Here is a 22,105-nt window from a genome sequence, read left to right on the forward strand (position 1 = left end):
CCGATGCGAATACGGCGACGGAAGAATAAACGGAAGACTCTTCGCGATGTTCGCGACCTTGCCGAGAATTATCGTCGCGCGAGTTCCCTGGATATTCTTCTTCGCGGTGGTACAACGCGTTCGCGCGTTTCTTTCCAACGATTCGAATCGATTCCACCGCTTTGATACGCAAATACTCGTCGTCCAACGTTCGATCGAAAAGCTCGGAAATCTGGATTCCGATTTCCAACGATAAAATTCACCGCGAATCGAAATACCGTGCCGAGGATCATCGGTTTCGCGCGGTTACCGCGTTAACCTTCGCGCTTTGTACCGCGCGATGCTCGGGTATTCCAAACCTATCCAATGGAAAGCAAATATCGTCGTTGGTCGCGACGAAACAAAAAACGAGAAAAAGTCGAATCGAAATACCCACCGTCGACGAACACCGAACGTTCTCGGCCTCGCCTAGCCCCTTCCGCTCGGCAGTTACGAATTTTATTCGCGGAACGGTGACTCGATTCCGCTCGCTCGCGACCACCGACGCGGATTTTCGGTAAACGCGTCTTCCTCGCCGTCGTAAATCTCGAAAACGTCGTCGAGGAGGCCAGCTATAAAAGGGGAAAGTTCGCGACTACGAAGAGGGCCGATAAGACCGACGAAATAAGTAATAAGCCGACGAACGACCGACGGAGAACGGTCCGATTAAATCGTAACTTCCATTCGAAACGTTTACCCTCTCGTTTGCTTCTCGCGCGACGCTCCGCATTTTATCGGATCGCGTAACGAGGCTGCTTTGAATTCGGACGACGCGTGCGGCAACGAAATCACGGAAGAACCGATTTCGCGAACCGACCACGCGCGTAAAGTTCGCGAACGTTGAACGGTTTCGATTCGCGAGAGAGATCTGAACAAAGATTCCTCGTCTTTCGACGTTTCGTTGCGCGATTACGGACGAATTCGAAGCGTTCCCCGGGTAGTCGCGATCCGAAACGTACGATCGCGTCACCGATATTTAAAACGTTGCGAACTAAATGGAACTGGCAGCCCCCGTCTCGATTAACGGTCCATTTCCAGCGCGTGAAATCTCGCGGAACCCGCGGAGGAAGCGGCGAGAAAATTATGCTCGCGAGCAGGAAGCGCCGCGTTAAACCGAATCGCCAGTAATAATTTCGACGGATGTCGCGTCCGTGCTCTCGCGATTGCTATTGCCCGCGTGATTGATTTCTAGCCGCTGCCCGGTGCCCCGCGACAATTACCACCGAGTTAATAACAACGGAACGTCGGCCATCGCCACGGTGTTCGATCGTCGCGTGCCGGTCCACGGTCCATCCGCGCGTACGCCCCTCGTCCACCGAATAATAATGCAATTTTCCACGGGTCCGCTCGATGCGCCGCGCGTCAAATGCACCAACGTCCGTTCGGGTCCTATCCTCGGCGTGTCGATGGCGTTTGCACTTACCGCGCGGAAGGCGATTCGCGACGTCGGTGGTACGCAGAACCCGATCCTCGCGAAACGTCGAATGCACGCCGGGTTCGGTTCAACGAATTACAAACACGACGATCGGGAGGAGACGTACGCGTCGTTTCGGCGTACTTGCTCGCCACTTACTCGAGAACGCGAGATTCGACGACAGAATCGCGTTCTTTCCCTCGTAACGGACCCTACTCGTACCACCCCCGGTACACGAGAAATATCTCAGTCGCGTCACGAAATCGAATTTCCCAAAAGACGTCTCTTTCGTAAACGATTGCTCGTAAACCGACCGCGGACGATGTTGCTCTCGCCACTCGGCTGTCAAATTCTAAACGGTACTTTGACTCTCGCGATAGCGAGCGGAATGTGTCTAGCTAGAAGGTATTGTAATTCTTCGAGAAGCCGCGAGCACGCGTTACGACAATGTCGTTCGAGGCGGTTCCACTTTACCCGAGTCGGCCCGTGCTTTTGATCGCGGCGCGTTAAGCCCGTCGGAAAGCCGAGTTTACGATACGGTACGCGCCATTCTCGAGAACAGCTGTCGGTAACTATCGACATTTCGGTCGCCCAAAGTCGCGATCGACCGAACCGTCCCGTCGAGGGTTTTTCGAGGCTCGAAGGGTCTTCACTGCCTCCGCACCGATCTATTTACGTTCCTTCCTCGGACATTCCCGGACCTGTTTCTTTCGAGGGAGAGAACGCAACCTGGCCCGTCTCGTTTCTTTGCAAAATCTCGAATCTTTCGACATCGACGCGGAAGACGGCCAAGGTTCCCCGTGACAGCGAAAAATAAAAGGTAAACGAGGACGGTCTTCGCCAGTGGGCAAGTGCCCTTGACCGGACACTTTGCTCGACTACGACTGTAATTATGCGAAGGTTCAAGGCTCTCGAAGTTGCTTCATCGTCGCGAAATTTTCACGCTCCGAACGTTTCGCGGCTAATGGCCTCGTCGAACGTAAGTACAGCCTCGTGGCCGACTTTCGGCCTCCCTCCGCACCGAGCGTTTATCGTTGTCCGATTACCCTTAAGCACGAAACAACTTGGCCGTTCCAAGTGTCCGGACACCGTTGTTAAATATTGGAATCAACGGTGCTTCGAGTCCGTTTCGTTGCCGTTCGATACGAAGCATTTATCGAGGGAGCTGCGGAAGCAACATCGCGTATACTTTCCATGGACAAAAATGCGGTCGCTCGGTGGACATTGGCGAGTACGTTGATGTATTTTTTCGTTTCCAACGTCTTTGTTCCGCGGCTACCGTACGAGAGAAAGAAAGAAAAAAATCGATGTTTCGCGATCCAACCGCAGCGAGTAAATCGCGTTACACCGAAGAGAATGCGATTAATTTTTCGGTTTCTCCGGAACGCGATTCCTGTTTACGGAAAACCGTAAGAAACGCGAGGGTCGCGCATTCGTCGAGGCTAGCTAGCGCGGCCCCGTTTCACGACACGACGTATAATCTTGCCCGTTATCTTCGTCTGTTGCAGCCCACATCGATCACGTTCGAGCGGTCGCTGGAATCGATCACGTCGGAATAGGTGCCGGTTACGACGGGATCAATCTGTAAGTTTTGGCTCGTCGTTCGACGCCCTTTTTTCCACGGATTATCCCCGAGGAGCTTGTAAAAATATGCTTACACGGCTCACGACGTTCCACCCGTCTAGCGATAAATCGCGAAGAACGCGACAGGCTGCGCGCGAAACGAACGAAGAAGCTCGTACGAACGCGCGGTGAATTAGCGTTCGAGAAAAAAAAAGAAAAAGGGAAACCCTGTAACTCCTTGGGTCGGGGTTTTCTCTTTTTCTCTGTACGCGGCGCGATTTACGAGCTCCTCCCGTGCAACGGTCATAAAGCATGCGTTGCTTTTTACGTTTGCTCGAAGCGTTGACCAGTGCCCCGTAAAAACGTAATACGACGAAAGTGGAACGTACGCGCGCGTTCCCCCTCGCTCGTCCCTCGGACAGTTCTTAACCGCAGACCGCGTCTCTTTCGACGAGATTGCCGCGCATTTCCTTCGAAATAGCCGCAAGAACGTCGCTCGAGAAATTTATTCGCGGACCGTTTCCACGAAAGGACCACGAACAACCGGGACCAAGATCGAACGCTACGGACACTTTCGATGCTCCCCTCGTTTAACTCCACCGCGAGGAGCTCGGTACTCCGAGAACCTTCTTACCGGGTTATTTTCTCCTCGACTCGGTGGATGTATACGCTCCCGGCGAGTATAAATCTCGACGACGAATCAAAGAAGTCGAACAAATAGGATTCGTTCCGCGCACGAAGGCCGACCGGTTGCGAGGAAACGGGCCTCCAACCGCGACAACGACCGTAGACCGGTCGGGGTCGAAAATTCCTAGTCGTTGGGAATAATTTCGATCGATGCGTCCCGCCGCGAACTCCGCCGAAACAAATTGCACCGTGTACGAACACGGAAATATCAGAGAGAGAGGAAAAAAAAAAACTGAACATCGAAAGCGTATTCTCCGGGAACACAGCGACGACTATTATCGCGTTGTTTCGTTTTGTTCGTAACGCGACTCTTTGGTAAAAAGTATTTAATAAAATTTAATCGTCGCGAGAAACAAAAGCGCGGGAAAATCGATCGAAACGGGCGGGTGTCGTTCGACGTTATTTGTGAAATGGCAGACACGTTACACCTGCCCGAGGCTGAAATCGCGGCGCTCGCCATTAAGCCGCGGCGGGGGAAAAAAAAAACGAACGCCAGCCAAAGGGAAAAAGAGCGCGAACACCGGCTGCTAAAACGTTGTCGGGTTTTTCGAATTCGCGCGAAAAACACGCGTGGGCGTGGCAACGCGCGAGCGGAGTGGGGGGACGAAAAACAACGCGAATCCGCCGAGGCGTGCATTTGCACACCGCGGGATAAAACGGTGAAAGAGAAAGAAAAGGTATCGCCGTGTCACCGATCGAATACCTCGGTGTCGCAACGTTTTCCAAGCTTTATCGGGCAAACCTACCGCCGATGGAACGGACACGAGCTGGAATCCAACGAGGGAGCTGATTACCGGCCGAACCGTGACGCTTGTTTCCTTCGACGTTCGTTGCTCCCTTTCTTCGCGAGTGGAGAACGAATCGCGAACCGATCGAGACCCGGCTTCGATCGACGAATTTCGCCACTCGCGAACGAATGCCCGTACTCGTAACGATAAATCGATAATTAAACCTATAATCCATCCACCGTCGCAGCTACTTCCCGCCGTCCGATATTGTCGATTATTCGAAGAGCAAGGGCCATCGATTACCGCTAACTTTGACGCGATTAAATTCTCGAAATTGGAAACTTGCCGATAATTATTAAATGTTCATCGATCGTCGCTGGACTCTGCCGCGCGACCGCGTTCGTTTCCGTGGAGTCTCGGTACACCGAAACCGAAGCGTCGGCTCGCGTGACCGCGCTTTAGATGGAATTCTCCGCTCGGACGAGCCGAACGCGGCAGCTGGGAATCCAATTGTCTTTCGAAAACGGAAAAGAACGAGGAGGGATAACGTTTTCAGCGAGGCGGCGAGCAACGAGAAGGAATCCGGGGAGGAAGTTTGCCCCGGAATGAAAACAATGCCCGATTCGTTCCTTCCGAGACGGAGTTCGCGCCAGCAGCTCGCACCGCGACGTGGACGGCTCGTAATACCGGACGCGACTTCGAATTAAAAATGTTCACCGAGTCGGGCGAAAGGAACCCCAGGAATTTTTTTCCACGTAACTACATACGCGCGACGCGACGCGACGCGACGCGACGAGAAGCCGAAAAACGGCCATTCCCAGATAGCCCGGTGTCCCGACGGCTTTTTAAATGTTCCGCGTGCTAGTTCATGAACAAAAAATGAACGCTTCGGGACGTCGGCAAAGATAAATGCGCCGCGTCGTGTCGCCGCGGGCGCAATGATCGATCAATTAACAAGCCGGAACAATTTATCTTCGCCGCGTATTTTTCACTCGTCACGGTGTTTAACGAGAAAAAGCGTGTTATTAACTGGAACGGAAAATCAGGACGTTCGCTGACAGTGAACCGTACGAATTTTAACGGGACGATTGTCGCAAAACCGTTTCGTTAAAAAGTTCGAATACGCGGAATCAGCGAAGGGTGTGGAAAAATGAGGCAAGAACGGTCCTCGGTTTTTAACGATCGACGCTTTTACGACCACGGGAAGCGGTCGAGTAAACCGAAACAAACGGGACCGACGGCTAATCGGGAAGACTCCCTTTCCTCGAGTAAAAATCAACGTTCGGAATGTTAACGAACCGGTCTTGGAATTTCCACCGCGGGGAATTTTGCGTTCGCTTCTACAGTGGTAGACCGTTCCTCGACACCGTGGTCGCTTACTTTATCGGAAGGAAGGCAATCTCGTGGCCTGTTTTAATCGCGCGAAAAAACCCTTCGTTACCCAGAGAACGTACCGTTGGGAACGCAAAAAGGTAGCGAGCCTCGCTTCGATATTTTACCTCGATAGGATTCAACGTTTGTTAAAAATGCATCGCGAGCACGGACACGGAGCATAAATAACCGATCTCCGAATCGAATAATCCTCGCGTACGCGAGCGAGATACTCGAAGGAAAGAGAGAAGCACCGTTGGAGATTATTGCCGCGAAAAAGGAACGGATCGAGTCGAAACACTCGGAGATAAAATAGAAAATCGAACGGAACGCCGGATTTCGCCGGGCAATCGTATTAACCGGCAGATTCTTCGACCGTGTTAAAATTCGTAATACCGTAACGCTCGAATAGAAATTTTCCCGCAATTCCGAACGAATTATAACGATACTCGGAACGTAACGATATTTATCAATCGACGGCGATCCAACGATACAAAGCGCCGCGATTCTGCGAATTCACCGTATCGTTCGATAAATATTTTATTCGCGCCGCCTTCCGAGGCTCCCGCGCGTGTATAAAAAGAAGAGAAAAAAAAAAGCCGAACGAAAGAGAAAGATTTCCATCCGAGTTTCTCTTAAAATCCGCTCTCTATTTTCGCTTTTCGTTCAACCCTGGTACATTTTTATGGAAATTTCGTATTACGATCTTTTTATATCTCCCGCCCCCTCCCATCGGGTTCCATGTTGCTATAAATCACTGTCAAGTACCTGCACCGAGTACCTTCCGTGCGAGAGAGGGTATCCCGGACCCCGTGAATCTCGATTCCATCGATACGGGGAAAAAGCAAGGAGCAGAGAGAGGGGAAAAAAAAGGGGCCGAGGAACGTGGAAATGCGAGTTCCGTGTAGACCAAGAAGCTCCCTCTCTCGGCGCTCGATCGCCGATTCGCTCGCGATTAAAATTCATCCAACGACGAGTTCCAGAAACGAGGCGTGTCGAGTTTGCGGTCAACCTCGAAGCAATCGTTAATCGAACGGTGCAATTAACCGTAGCCGTGCACCGTGCACCGTGCTAGAACGCGCAAAGAGATCCGAAATTATCAAAGATTTCTCTCCGACGAACGACCGTTCTCGCACAGTGATTAATTCTCCGACGGAAAAACTTTCTCGACGAGACGACCGAACCGGTTTGTCTCGGTAAACGTTGCAAAGTTCGCGCGAGTTCGAGGAGAGCGAAACAACGAGCACGGTTCCTCGAATATCGTCCAACGATTTCCAACCGTTCGACGACAACGAGAAACGGACGAACCACTGTTGCGCGATGTCGCACTTCCGAGTTCGAAACTCGTCGAAACGTCCACTGGATTTCTATTTGCGAGCAAACCAACGCCAATGGGGGATAAATAGTCGGGTAAACGCGATCGCGTAACGCGGTACTTGGTCCGATAATTGCCAACGATTATCCTGCCCGATGATCTTGCAATCGACGTAATTAGCATCGCAATCGGGGAGAGAGGATAAAAAGAACCGGACCGAGTAAATTATCCGTTCCGTTGTACGGGATGTTCGACTACGGAATATTTTCGCGATCTCGAGCGACGAAAAGAGACTCGATACAAGAAGTGTACTTTTCCTCGGTACCGAGAGCAAAAATTAAACGTATCTCTCCGCTCTGTCGATAGTTTAGCTCTCGCGCGGTCGACGATCCATCATGAAATACCGGCGAGGAACCTCGAGAAACCGCGCCTGTTCGCAACACTCGAACCAACGACGATATTAAGACGTCCCGTTTCCACCGGAACACCCTGTATTTTTCTTCCCTCCGGAGGCTCTGGCCGTGTGTTTTCTCCGAGTATCGATCTCTTGAACGTTTCTTCCATTCCAGCGGGTTTTTCCTCTTTCCGGCTTTCACTCCCGCCTATAAATCACTGTCGGAACGGTTGGACGAAATGTATCTCTCCCGGTTCGAGAAGGATTTTTGGTTTCGACGTCGATGGCGCGCGGAAGAATGGAAAAAGGGTCGACGGCGTAACGGTGAGCATTGTTCCGTTTCGAGTTCCGCGCCGAGATTTTCCACGCGTTCTAGCACAGTCTCGCGGCGTACCGCTCCGAATCCGCGACTCGGAGGAACGCGAACGACACGCGCGTTAAACAACGTCGAGGACTCCGTTTCGCGCGTGTTCGAACCACGCCGATAAATCTGCTCGGACAAATTTTTCCATCGGCCAATATTTTATCGCGACCGATACGTTGTCGTCGTCGCCGCCGGTGGCGAAACGTAATTGTTGTTCGCGGAGCAACGGTCGTCGAAACGCGCGTTTCCTTTTTCTCTAGGAACGATATCGATAATACGAAACGACAGGCATCGATAACGGTTCGGTTTCGAAGGGACGACGCGATTCAACGCGACTCGACGCGACTCGACGCGACTACTCGAGGATCGGTCGTGAAACGGCGAGGAGTTGGCCGCCGGTTTCGCAGTCGTCGCGTAACGACGGACACACTCGATCTGGAAATTTCCGAGATTGAAACAACGCTCGTGACCGCAGACGGTCGATCTCTGTACACGGTATACAGCTGCATAACTGCCAGTTTCAGCCGCGATATGACGCGCCATGAATAAGTCTCCAACCGCTCTTGTTGGGCCGACATTGTCAGCAGGTAGCTTTCAACGGTTCTGCAACGCTCGTTGTCGACGGTCCCGTCTCTGGCGCTCGTTATGACGCGCGTAATGAGAACGTCGAAATTCAGACTGATCCCTTTTAACGGGCCGCTCGCTCGTCATTCCTCTAATTCGCCGTGAATATCTGTGCGCGTCGGCTCGATGCGTCAACTCGTATCGGAACGAGCTACCGTGCCGTTTTATCGCGCGCATCGTTCCGAACGAGAATTAATTAATTTATTTATTCAACGGGCAAACTCGTCGACGAAAGCCGTCGGGCTTCGAGTTTTTTTCGATCGCGAACCGAGCCAACCCGGACCAACGGAAAAGAAGCATCGAGAACCGAGAAGGAATCGATCGGCCCTGTCGAGGCCGGTTCCATTATCTCGTCGTTCCTCGAACGAAGAGCCCGAGCTCGCAATTACGCGAAACCCCGACCAAGAAGGGGATCGCTGCGAGACGGACTCGCGAATTATAAAAAGTTTAAATTTAAATCGGAAAAGCTGCATCGGAAAAAGGAGATCGCCGAAGCGAATCCCGACGCGAATCGATGCCCGATCGCGGAACGAGCTCCGGTCAACCTTAATCGCGCGGTAATCGTCGAGACCGAATACACCCGGCCGATGTATTCGTTAATACTCGTTATCTCTTCGCTTATCCGTGCTCTTTAGCGGAGTGGTTGAACCGAGGACCCAGAGAGCTCGGGAGCTCGACCTCGTGGCACATTTTCGCGTTCGGATCGCAAGGCGGTCGAGCTCTTCAAAAGCGAAGTCGCATTCCGACGTCTCCCGCAGTCGCGGAACAGACCCCGCGCGCCACCCTCCTACGACCACCCGGCCTGCGGTAATTAAAGTAATGAGGGATAAACCGCCCGAAGAGACTCGTAATTTATCCGCGACTGCACCTCCCGACAAGCTCGTTACCGCGCATCGACTTTGCGCGACCGAGCCAACTTCGTCTCGAGTCGAAGAATAGAACCGACGCGACAAATACCCCCCTCGCTCGCTCGCTCGCTCGCCCATCCTTGGACAAATTTATCCCTCGATTTTTATCGCTCCAACTTTCTTTCAAAGCCCCTCGAAAAAATTGCCGGAATCTTCCCGCGGGGAAACGGGAGAAATAACCTTATCGAAACAACTCGAGCGACCGATTCGCCGAAAGCTCGATCGTTATTTCTATAGCGAGCGAATTTTCAGTCGCGTTAATCCGATTGCTCCCCTCTTGATTTTCACGCGACAAATTCCCTTACGCTCGCGGTGGCACGCGCTGCAATAACGAAGAAGCGTGAAAAAGATTATTCGGCCGCGACCGACGTAATAGATTAAACTTCCTTCTGAGAATTACGCGCGAGAAAATTACTCGAGTAATATGGAACACGCGAAGTACGCGGAAGGGGGTCTTGTAAAAGTTTCGAGCGGCTTTCTAATTTAAACTCCGCCGCTTACCCGAGCTTCGTTAAAACCCGATTTCCAGCCGAGAAAAATATTTATGCAAATAGCGATCTTCGAGGTTCGCGAGATCCATTCAACTATCGGCCGAAGAGCACCCTCCTCGAGCCTTCCGATAAACCGTCGACGATGAAAGACTTTTATAACAGTGCGAACCGGAGAAAGAGAAAATAAATCCGATCGCTTCCTCTTCCTCCTCCTCCTCCTCCTCCTGTTCCTCGTAGTAACGTACGATTAGTCCTCGGGGTTAGGGCGGTGATTCGAGCGCGAGACATTTCCATAAAACCGCTTTACGATCCGATTGTTTCAGAACACCGACGGGTCTGGAGGACGTCAGCAAATACCCGGAGCTTTTCGCGGAGCTGTTAGCCCGCGGGTGGTCGGAGAAAGACATTCAGAAGCTGGCGGGTCTCAATCTGATCCGTGTCTTCAAGGCCGTGGAGAAGGTGAACCATCCATCTCTGTTTCTCGGGCCCGAGTTCTTTCCGTTCCCGAACGATGCGCGTACCGCGACCGGAAGAAGCAACGGACTCGGCGGGAAAATCGTCCCGGCGACGTCGCGTCCGGTGGTTCCACGGCGCGAAATAACCGATGGCCCTGGAACCGGGTTAGCCGAGTCGACCAATATCGGATTTAATAAAGCGCACAAATCATGCATCCGGCGGTGCATCGTCGAGCGAGACGGCTGGACCGCGTACACTCGCCGACGATTTTTGTTCCCTTGGACTACTGCCAATCCCAGAACCAGCTGCCCCGATCCACCGTCTACTCGAATCACCACCGTCCCTCTTCTCACGATTTGTACCTATCCGCGTCCACCTACGCGTACGCGCAGCACGTACACCGACTCTTACCAACGCGACCGACCGCCACGTGTTAACGTTTATCCTCGTTTTTTCCGAGCCGAAAGAAAACGTTGATAGAAAACCACCGTGGTCGGGGGTCGTGGAAACTTTTGCGATTTTCTTTCTCAACGGCTCGTACCTAGATCGAGTGTTTAAAAGGTACGAGCGAACGAGACTCGGACGAGTCGCACGAGCTTCGTTTCGTCTCGTCTCGTTCGGTGTTCGTTTCTCGATTCCGATCGCAATCGCGAAGGATTTATTCGCGTCGTTTGCCGCTAAACGCGACTCGTCGCTCGGTAATCGTAAAGGTTAATCACCGACTCGATAACGGGGCAATCGTAATCGTTAATCACCGACCGGGATCGGATTTTGCCCCGAAGCCGCACCGGACGAGTTCGCGCGCGGCCGGCCTCCTGGATCCGACAAGCGGACGAATAAGCGGCGAATAATAATTCGTATCGCGTCGTGACGTTGCACTTAAACCCGACGGTTTCCACGCGGGAACATTAATTTTAAAGTTCCCCGGGGCGCTTCGGGCGTCCGTCGTTTCCGAGCCGCGTCTTTTTGCCGGTCGCACGGCCGCCTCGGTGACCCGTCGTAAAATATCCATTTGGCAGCGAAATCAAAAGCAGACGTCGCCGCAAGGACACTGTGTCCGAGTGTGCTTTAACAAGATATTACCCGAATTACACAGAGTCTGTCGTTACGCGCGAAATTGCGCGCGTAAATAGCGCCGGGTGTTTGACGACCCTCGACTTGCCCTCATCGTTGAAATTACAACGATAATTTAAACGGTTCCCGGGAAACCGCGTTCGTTGATACGCGTAAGTAACCAAAACGGTATACAGCGAGTTAAAGGGGCCAGCTTTTACTCTAAACGACCCCGAAACGTATCGTCATTGGACGAAATTAAACGAGAAGAAAAAATGAAGTTACTCGGTCTTTCGATGAATCGCTCGTTTTAAATTGTTACTTTATCGAAGGTACGTTCTCTCGAAGGAAAAGTCAGTGTCAAACAACGACTCGGTCTCGCGAGGTGAATAACGTCGAAAGAGTGAACAGAGACGCGCGCACGTAAACGACGGTTACGTTTTAATTCTCGACGGTCCAAAAAATTCAAAGTGCAAGAATTCTTCTCGAAATTAGTGCTTCACGGTCGAGATAGAGTTAATTGCGGAGATACCTGGACGAAAGTTTCGTAAAATCGGCCGGGCGACAGCGGCATCGGTCTTCGAGGGAAACAAATTATCCGCTCGATGCGACACAAGTTTCGTTAGAACGATCGGTCGTAAAAGCGAGAATACCGCCCTTGAGAAGGAAGTTTCTTCGGCCAGCAGACGACGTCGATTCGTCGCACGAAAAACCGAGCGAAGCACCGAGTACGTCTTACCTGGAGCACACCTGCGCGTTTCTCTTCGCTTTGCGGGTCCGTTGGTAGCGCAAAGGCCGAGCCTTTGAACAATTTTCGTTCCTGCCCCTCGTTAGAAACCTCGGTGTCCGACTGCTCGTTACCGGAAGCGAGAAACGGTGTAATTGTTAAAACAATAGACCGGTCTACCGCGCACCGAGTAAAACGACAAAACTCGCCGCCCGGTGGAATTGAATTTCGACACTGTTTCTCTCACAGGAAGACAAAACTCGGGGACAACGGGATCCTCCGCGAAGCGTTCTCTTCGTCCACGAGATCCTCCTCCTGCGATGAAAAATCGACGAGAAATAATATTTGCGCGACCATCGTGGAAAACGTTGCGCGGAAAAGGTTACGTTGCGTCGATTCGCGGGGAACGTTGTTTCCGATTGATCGCATCCGGGGAGTACGATCGTACCTGGAAACGAGTTGGAGGTCTCGATGGAAGAAAGAGCGACGAATTCGGAACGCGGAAGACCGCAGAACCGGGTGTAACGAATTCCAAGACGATCGAACACCGACGGCTTAGGTCTGGGTTAGATATGGCCGTCTACCGGATAATTAGATAGCTTCGAACGGACTACGTGGAACTCGGTGGATCGATCTCGCGGTAACGCGAGCTTCGATACGTTTCTACGAGGTCTGGAAGTATAACCGGGGGAATCGTGGAAAAACGATTCCCGGGTTTAAGGGGAATCCCGGTGTAACCCGCGAGGAGATTGTGGACGATGAAAGAATAATTTCGTATTAGTCGCGGAGCCCTCGAGAGCCGAGTTCGTTACGAAGGGATCGGGTAACTTGGTCGCGTAGAATATTTTTCGACGCGTGCTCGGAAAAGCTGGAACTGGATGTTTCTCGACGAGATTACGCACCGTGCCGCATCAACGCGTTTAAAAATATTGGGTAGTTGCCGTCGCTATCTCGCGCGATGTTCGCGATCCGGACCGTGCGAGATGACCGATGACGCGCGCTACGCTCGGTCCCGAAATAAAAGATCCAGTTACGACTCGCCGAGGGCGAGAAAAAATGACGGTACGTTTGATTAAAAACGTTCCGGAATTTATGGACAGTATCTTCGACCGAACGAGCGTTCGTCGTTGGCCCCGGGAATCGTAGCGGGATCCATTAACATTTTAATTTCCCCGACGATACCTCGGAGTGTTTCGCGAGCACGGTGAGAAATATTTCGCGTCGGAACGCGGGGGAGTAACAAAAATTCAATTCGAAGATAAAACGCGCGAACGGGAACGAGCACGGTACGCATTACGACCGGAGCTCGATCGTAATGTCAACGGACGATGCTTTATCGCGGCGTTTCGCGAGACACCGAAGCGCGAAAACGACGATAAAGGCGAATTTGATTAGGGGCGTGGGAATCCTCGGGCGTAAGTCGCGAGCTCGATTTATCCACGCTTCGATCGTACGCGTTTTAATTGGATATTTCGTCGTGCCGGGACACAGACCTTTCGCACCCACCTGCACCTCGCGACGAAAGAGTTTTTTCCTGCTTTGTCGTTCGCGCCATACATCGCGGAAGCGTTTAAGCTTTTCCGCGACGTTTGTTTAAATTATTGCGCGGAACGCGAATACGTTCTAAACGGCTTTCAAATGTACACGTCGAACGAAGTCTTGGAACCGGTACGACCATTGTACACGGTGGTACGTTTATTTCGAATACGAAAGGGCGTTGGGAAAATGTTGTCCCGCGTCCACCGATACTATAATTTTTCAAAGTATTTTCCGAGCGTAACGACCTGTAATTCAATCCACCCCCCACCCCCCGAGCTTCGAGTTAGAAACGAGGTTTGGTACGCGACCGAGGTAACGAGTTTCCGTAGTTGGACGTATCGCGATCAATCGGCGAATCGTAGACGGGAATGAAAAGAAGTCCCCCTAGCACGGAACGCAACGGAGCGTCGCGACGATCGCGTCTGGGTGTCTCGCGGCGCGTTGCACCCCCCGGTAGACGTCACTTGGTTCTCGAACGGATTAAAAAGGTGTCTCGGGGACGCGCAAAGGGGCACCTCGATGGGAGAGGATCGGTCTCGATGGGTAAGCGAGGGACGATTAAAGCTGTTCGACGATTAAAAAGCAAAAACACGAGACAGGATGGGAAAAAACCCGGACCGGGGGGATCTTTGGTAAAAAAAAGGTTGGGAACATCGGTTACGCGTTCGCCGAGCGTCGAAAGCTTCGGCCGGACCGTAATGGCCGTGGAAGGTTAATGGGCTTACCGAAAATTGATGGCGGCTGTGCAGGGTCGCATGAAATACGTGCACCGCGAACTTTTTCCAGGGACGGCCGCCGGCTTTACCGCCACGCAACCTCTCTTCTCCCTCGTTCCCTTTTTCTCCTCGACCGACGATCGCCGAGCGTGATTTTTCCTGAGAATATTCGCCTACGCCATGTGCACCGTACGAGCTCGACCAGCCTCGATACCCTCTCGGCGTACAACCAACCGTTACCCACCTTGCTCGTTCGAGCTCTCAGGAACTCGAACCACCGTGAAAATTGATTGACTTTTTCCTACGGAATCGCGGATATCCAGTCCACGAGAGAAAACCGAAAGATTTCCATTCAGAGAAAACGCACCCTTACCTTCGAATCCTGCATCCCCACCGCCACCTCTCCCGCCGAATCGTATATCCTCGGGGTTACTGCCTCGCGTTTCTACGTTCCTCGTTCCCGCTAACGAATCAAGAGAGTATTTCCGTTCACAGGTACGCGACGACATGGCCGCGGAAGGGATCGAGCCTCTGGAGGAGGAAATTCCACACGAGGACATAATCGGTCGCGACTACTGCCGTTACACCGTGAAACGACTGATGGCACCGTAGCCCTCGTCCAACCGCTCCGTGGACGCTCGAAGAACGAAATAGAGGGAACGAAGAACGCCAAGAGGTACAAAGGACACCGGGGAAAAGCGAAAGATCGGTGTCTCGGGACGAGAACGAATAACGATTCGTGAACATCCGCGAGGGAACACGACTCGGTCACCCTTTGGCCCTTTTCACCGCGTCATCCCTCGCGACTCTCGCGTACGTAAGTAGATAGGCAAACTCGATTTTTCGCGGACGAATCGCGGCGACGAATCTGCAACGCGTGCTTCGAAACTCGTTCGCGAAACGAGAACCGACGCGTTCGTTCGTGGATCCAAGGTCAGGCGTACTCGATGTATAATCTGCACTCAACGATTTCCTCGTCGATGCTGGAACCAAAATTGTTCTAGTCAATAATAATTATATTATATATATATATATATAAATATATATAAATATGTACACACAACGATCGATCTCGCGAGCGACTAACACCGATCGACGACGACGGTGGCTACTACGATCTTTGCGAATGACTGTTCGATGTTTCGTGATGTCTGTGCGAATGCGTGCCTGTGAGAGAGAAGAATAACGATGCTTGTACATACGGTACCTGAAGTCGAAGAACATATTGATCCTCCTGTGGAGCAGACCGGCCTGATCGGAGCTTTTCGCCGGAAGTCGGAAATCTTGACTGGAAAAAATCACGCATCGCGTACCGTTTCGAAACGCTGGACTTTCGGTAAATCGATTCTCCAGCCTCGTTCCATGGATCATACGTACGGCCGGTTTGGTCGGACAGTCTTAGAGGTGACTAGATATGGAGTTAGACTTGAAGGAGCTAAAATAAAACGACGTTGACGCGGATTAATGGCGTACTGCGTGAAACTTTCCTACGATTTTGCACGATCGAAGTTGACGTCGACACCGCGCGTCGATGTATATCACGTATCGCGATTCGATGATTTTTTGGAACGCGTCTCGTTAATCGTAACCACCACCTTAAGACTCGTATACATATTCTACTAAACGCACCAGATAATATCCTTTCTTAACGATGTTTTTACACTAAACTTTTAATATAGCCAAAATTTTAATGACCGCATTCGCGCGTCGAACAAAGGGCGAACGAAAAACAAAAAACGAAAAAGAAAAAAAAAAGAAAATAAAATATATATACGAAGCATCAACTTCCCTCGTGCCATCGATACATCCCGGTCGTTGATTTTACGCGAAACCTGCGAAACGCGACTTGCGTCACTTACGTTCCGATTGAAACAACTACAAGAAGAAAAAAAAAAGAAGAAAAACGACGAAACACTACGTACATACACACTCGCGTATACATACACATACACACACACAAAGACTTCTTTCGTATCGATCGATTATAACGACCATTCGTGTGCAAGTAGTCGTGATCAACGAAGCGCCAGCCTCGTGAATATATCCTAACATTTCAAACATTACTGATACCCGAAATAAAATCGACGACAAATCGAAATACGGTCGTTGTTAAACCGAACCGTGTCTGTTTGTTTTTTTCTCTCTCAACAACTCCATCCCTCTCCTTGCCGGTAATCGTTAATTAATCGGTAATTAGAAATGGAAAAGATTCTCGGACGCGAGAGTCTTCTCGAACGTTTCTTAGAACAACGCTCGTGTCTTTCGATACACCCGGTACGCATTCGGGGCCATCTCGCGAGATTCTCGACCGCGAACGATTCGACGTAAGGGCAACGGAAAGCGTAATCGAGACCGGAAGTCGGTGCTCGTTCGTGCGGCGCAAGTAGCACGGCGAAGTAAACGCACGGATGTAAATTGAGCGCATCGATCCTCCAATTTACAAGTAACAAAGGGCACCTCCCGCTCGTTGCTGATTCACACAGCACGTAGGAACCAATCAAGCGCAAAGCACACGCGTTGAAATCGTAAACGCGGCCCGGTTTATTGGCAATTCGGGATCATACGTGCTGTAAATTCCGACCGAGCTTGATTAGATTGTCGTTCCGCGGATTTGATAATGGCTGGATTACCTATCAATCGAATAAATCAATCGAAACTCCCGGCAAAATTTCGCCCAACCTCGCTACCTGGGAAACCGACCGGGCGAAATTTATTTTCGACCTCCGTTTGCCTCTCGGTTCTCGTTATTGGCCGTCCTTACTCTTCGCGGTTATCCGTACTCGAATTTAATGCGTTTCGAGAACGCGCAACGTGTCACCGGCTCGAAACCTGCACCGTGGTGCAACGAAAGAGGGACGCGGGAAATTTAATCGCCCCGATCCACGATTGTACGATCGCTCCGTCTCCTTATCGTTCGAGGCTCGCTCGAGCTCCGTTTACATCGGCGAAAAGAACGAGAAACGAACGGACGTGGCTAAACGAACGGGACAAGTATGGAACACTCAAAGCGAATAGGAAACACCGAGAACAAGTGGAACGCAGTTACATTCGATCGTCGGCCGTTTTCTTTGTCCTTTGTCGGATACGCGTTTCTCGTCCAACATAAAATACATTCGAGTTCGGTATCGTCTCGTCGTAAGTACCTCGTGGATTCGTACGTTGTTCCGAGACGATAAAGTAAAAATTGTTGAACCTTCGGTTTGTCGGTTCGGTGACGTTTATTCGTGATTCGCGCGCGATTGTTTATCATCGCCCGACGCGCAAAGTTCTCGAGCGTCGTCCGAAAATCGCGAAGCCCGAGCGTAATCGGATTCACGGTCCCCCGTTGGGATAACAAGTTTTCGCTTTCCGATCGTTTTTTAAAAGCGACCGGACAAAAGTGTCGCGGAAAAGTTCGAAAGGAAGAGAGGAAAAAAAAGAGGAGGGCCGCCAAGGACGAAAGGTGTGCCGGAGGAGCAGCGGTCTTTCAACGATAATTAATTTTCCCGCCGTAGCTGGGTTCCTAACGAGCTCGTTAAAAAGTTTTGACACGTTTAGAGCCGGAAATTCGGCCGTGCAAAAACCATTTAAGCTTCTTCCCTCGACGGACCGAAGCTGAACGAGCAGTCGGTCTCCTCGTTCGAGCCTCTGTCGCGAACGAACCGCCTTCCTCCTCTGTCCTGGCTTTTTCCCCGGTTTCCGGCCCCGGTCTCGCGCTATCGCTTACGCGTGGATTTCCCTCGGTTCCGGGCCGACTCTAATCTTTGCTCGTCAATGTCGAGTCTCTGTCGATTACTCCGATACGGAGGCAACGACGAGGGCGGAGAAAGGTCGAAAAATACCCTGGAAAGGAAATATATACACTCCTCGAGAAAGGGTGGAGGAACCGCGGAGGAAGGATCTCGGAAGAACGTCGAGAAAGTGGAAGCTGGCACGAGCCACTCTCGTTGTTTCGCTCTGGACGATACGTCGGGCCAGGTTTACGGCTTGAAACTCTGCCTATAAATTTTAACCCTCGATACGACTCGTTGCGTATTATACGAAACCGGCGAGTCATATCTAGAGGGCTCGTGTTTAGCGGAACACCGTGGTGTCGCGATACTTTTCCGTATCGCGGGACTGGCGAGCAAAAGTTTCGAACAACGCGAGAATCGCCACCGAATCGTAAATCGCGAAAGGTATCCGCGCAGCGGAACGTTACGAGGGACGCGAACGCTCCGCGAGACGTATCGTTCTCGATTCTCGTTCGTGGTAACAACCGATCGACGGAAACCTCGGGGGACGAACGTTCGTTCGACCGAATGGATTCCATTTCCAAGGAAGAATCGAAACGAGATCGAAGTCGATCGCGATCGATCGCAAAGTAGAGAGCGATATCGAAGCCGGCCGGGGGCGGAACGAACGAGAATCCGATACGCGCGAATCTTCGCGTTTCCCATCGATCTCCCTATCGGTGTCAAAACAGCCGCAACAACTTTCCCGTACAATAATCCCGCGGCCGATGAACGTCGAGGCGAGCCAGTCACGCGCACCGAACCAACGGGATCGAATATCGGTGGCCTGAATTCCGATCCTCGAGCCGTAGGAAGATGAGGTATCAAGTGGAAGACGAGAGTAATGACCGACGCATAAGAGGGAAAAGGCGCCGGAGGGGTTGCGGTGTCTAGCAGAGGGTGAATTAATGCCGCATTTGCTGCACCGTCGAGGTCAGTGCCGGCTTATACCTACGATCGGGAATCAAATATCGGTCGCAAGGTTGATCGTATCCGAGCCCGGTGTGGCCGGCTTTACGATTCGGTCAATCGTAAACCCCGATGGCCAGTCGTATCCAGGTACAACGGGACGACCGATCCGCGCGAGAAACCACTTCCAACGCCGAAACCGCAAGACCCCCGGTAACGTTTGACGGAACCCTCTCTTCGTGAATATTATATCGCGGCCCGTGATCGAATCGATGCCGTAGACAGAGCCACTCGACTCGATTCGATTCGATTCGATTCGATTCGATTCGATTCGATTCGAATTCGTGCGTTGCTCCAACGAGCCGATCGAGTCGCTTCTTTCTCCTGACACAGCACGCGCGCACCGAATCGGTCGGCTCGACTTTTCGAATAGCTCGAAAAATGACGAGAAGACGGTGATCGTCTTTTGTGCACGGCTTTACGCGCCGATTCGGTTTATCGTTCAATCTACAGCTTCTCGTTCTCCGCTCGGATTTCTTCGCCCGTTAAATTGCCGTCCGAGTCTTAAATTATCGAGAGAGCGAGCGCTCGCGCCGCGCCGGTTGTTCGCCGCTCTCTCGAAACATCCGCGCGGAATACTGCTCAAGAATTTATTTATCGCTGACGAACCCGGACGTTTCACCGGTCAAACGGGAAAATACGAAACTGGCTGCTCGCGTGAAATATGTACACATCGCGGCCCTTTGAGAACTAAAGTTACCCCGCCGCTTTGAACCACCTCTCGAATTTGTTTCGCGCGCGCGTCCGCAAAGTGCGCGCCTGAGCCCTTATCTCGCGATTCTAAATTAACGTTGCGCAACGAACATCGGGGAGCCTTTAAAAATTCAGAGATATTTTCAAACGGTCTCGCAGACCGTAACAACAACCGCGGAGGAATTCGGGAGCACGAGCAAAACGTCGCGGAACTAACCCGCCGTGTTTTCAAACGTTGTTCCTACTTTCCTGCGGCGGTGCATACAAACTGGTCCATCTCGCGGATTAAGGAACAAAACTGTCGGTCATTGAATAAATTTCGTAGCAAATGAAACGCAAATTTCAGCGCGCTGCTCCGTAACGGTAACGGCATTAGCACACAAATTAAAGGGAACGACTCTAGCCGGTTCGTAATATATCTTTCGCAATTTCGACTCGTTTTCTACGAATCTCTGATCGCTCACCCGAACTTCGATCCCTCGGTGTTGTTCGAAAAACCGTGGACGCCGAATCCGGACAGCGGTTCGCCGGTTACGTGGTCGTTGGATACGCTGCGCCACGGAATCTCTGTAAAATAAAACGCCCAGTTTATGAAAAGAACGTACGCGAAACACGGAGGGAAAAGTTACGTCGGGAACACCGAGTACTTTATTAAAGTCGCGTTACGGGCGTTCGAACGGCCGCGTGTTTCGCACGGCGAACGTTAAAGCGTCTTAATTCTCTCGAAGCGTATAGAAAATTTTCATCCACCCGTAACACCTTAAATTCATAACGCGACCGAGTTACGTACGCGCGAACGCGGAAGCGGACCGGGCCACGCTCGCGACCATTGTCCGGGATTATCGAATTACCGTACACTTTTTCTTCGTGCTTCCGTGTTCTCCCGCGGAGAGTGGCTTTTATTTTTTTATTTTTTTTTTCCCCACCCTTCGGGAGAACGGGACGCGGACACGAACGAGGACTCGTACGTGTACACGAGCAACGGACTTTACGAACTCGTCGGCGGCGGGAGCAGCACGCGTCCGGTGGGAACGCGTTTTTCCGCGGAAACGAAATTGAATGGGCGCAGTTTACGGCGCGAGGAATCGTGCGTCGTTATCCGGTACGCGAGATGCGTGTACGCGGCCAGTTCGCGCTTTTACGATCCTCGTAACTGCGGCTAATGTTCGCGCGGCTGGCTTTGCGGCCCGTGATTCGCCGGAGACGTATCAAGAACGTTTCCATTCGAAGCGGATCCATCCGTACCGGCGCGCGAACGTACCGTTTGATCGTTTTTTGACCGAACGCTGACTGCACGTCCCGAGACGAGTGCAGTTTCGAACAACGCTGCAACTACTCGATTTAACGAAACGATGTTACACGGGGAATATTCTTGCCACTTTTCGCGCAGAGCTCGACAACCGTAGAAAGGACCGCCGAGAGAGCGCTACGAGATAACGCCAACGAATTAAAAACAAGGGAAAAAATACGAGGTAGCGAGAACCGCGATAATACGAAAGGAAAATTATACGAGGACGGAGAGAGTGAACGCTCGTTGAGAGAAGAGGACGTACCAACGTTCTCTCCTCTCGCGGGGATGTTTTCCGTGTTCTCCAACTTTTAGAAACGAAGGTATCTTCCTCGTCGAATCGTTTCAAGATCGACTCGAAATAGAGCTTCCTCGATAAAAATCGGACAATCGGTTCGCGATCGACGCCTCTTACGAGTATTCGTTCGAGTTTCGAGGAAACTGAACAATTGCAACGAACCACGCGCCGCTTTCCCCGTCGCATCGTCGTTTAAATAATACACGCTACATCCGCGCAACGATCGAAATAATCGGTTATTCTCGGTATGTGGGCCGACCGGTTTTCTTTCGATTATTTTTGTCGACGCTATTACCGTTCGACCTGGCCCGATTCGGTCAAAAAAGACGCGCACGCGATTCGCGTAGCACGGGTCGGCAGTTCGATATTCTACGCTTTGCATACTCTCTCGCGGACACAACACCGGCGTAGGTAGCTTTTTTTTTTTTTTTTTTGTTCCCCTCCTCTTTTTTCGTTTCTTTATCGAACAACGGTAACATCGTTTCGACGCACTGAATAGTATCAACGGGAGATTGCGTTGCAATCTGCGTAAATCGAAACGGAGATTTCGTTGTCGAGCGTATTTCACGGCGGAATATGCAAATACGCGTTCCGCGGGAACGTAACGCGAAATCGTTGCGTCAAAAATACACGATTCGAAAACGACACCGGCGACTCGTACGTTATACGCGCGAGAGGAAACATCGGGACTGGCTGGACGAACCGAATGAATTTTTCGGCGATCGAGAGAGCGGGGA

At 51.6% G+C, this 22,105-nt stretch overlaps 1 protein-coding gene and 1 long non-coding RNA gene across 5 annotated transcripts in view; one reads left to right on the plus strand and one right to left on the minus strand.

Moving 5' to 3' along the window:
• The window catches only part of LOC143151623 (dipeptidase 1), a 57,092-nt gene extending 41,980 nt beyond the window's left edge, over positions 1 to 15,112 (plus strand). For both annotated transcript variants that reach the window (XM_076320958.1, XM_076320959.1), the window contains 3 exons: positions 2,941 to 3,016; positions 10,201 to 10,336; positions 14,864 to 15,112. In XM_076320958.1, the coding sequence (XP_076177073.1) occupies positions 2,941 to 3,016; positions 10,201 to 10,336; positions 14,864 to 14,980 (329 nt within the window). In that variant the 3' untranslated portion in view covers positions 14,981 to 15,112. The remainder of the gene's footprint in view (positions 1 to 2,940; positions 3,017 to 10,200; positions 10,337 to 14,863) is intronic.
• LOC143151626 (uncharacterized) overlaps positions 1 to 15,348 on the minus strand; it is a 130,713-nt gene extending 115,365 nt beyond the window's left edge. For 2 of the 3 annotated variants that reach the window (XR_012993400.1, XR_012993401.1), the window contains exons 1-2: positions 14,742 to 15,348; positions 14,378 to 14,669 (exon numbers count right to left, since the gene is read on the minus strand). This is a non-coding gene — a long non-coding RNA (uncharacterized LOC143151626). Of the gene's footprint in view, positions 1 to 11,853; positions 12,429 to 14,377; positions 14,670 to 14,741 lie in introns of those variants that run through there. The other variant, XR_012993399.1, reaches the window with a different exon arrangement.
• Between the last annotated feature and the right edge of the window lie 6,757 nt (positions 15,349 to 22,105).

Source organism: Ptiloglossa arizonensis, chromosome 9, assembly GCF_051014685.1.
Source record: "Ptiloglossa arizonensis isolate GNS036 chromosome 9, iyPtiAriz1_principal, whole genome shotgun sequence".
Taxonomy (NCBI): domain Eukaryota; kingdom Metazoa; phylum Arthropoda; class Insecta; order Hymenoptera; family Colletidae; genus Ptiloglossa; species Ptiloglossa arizonensis.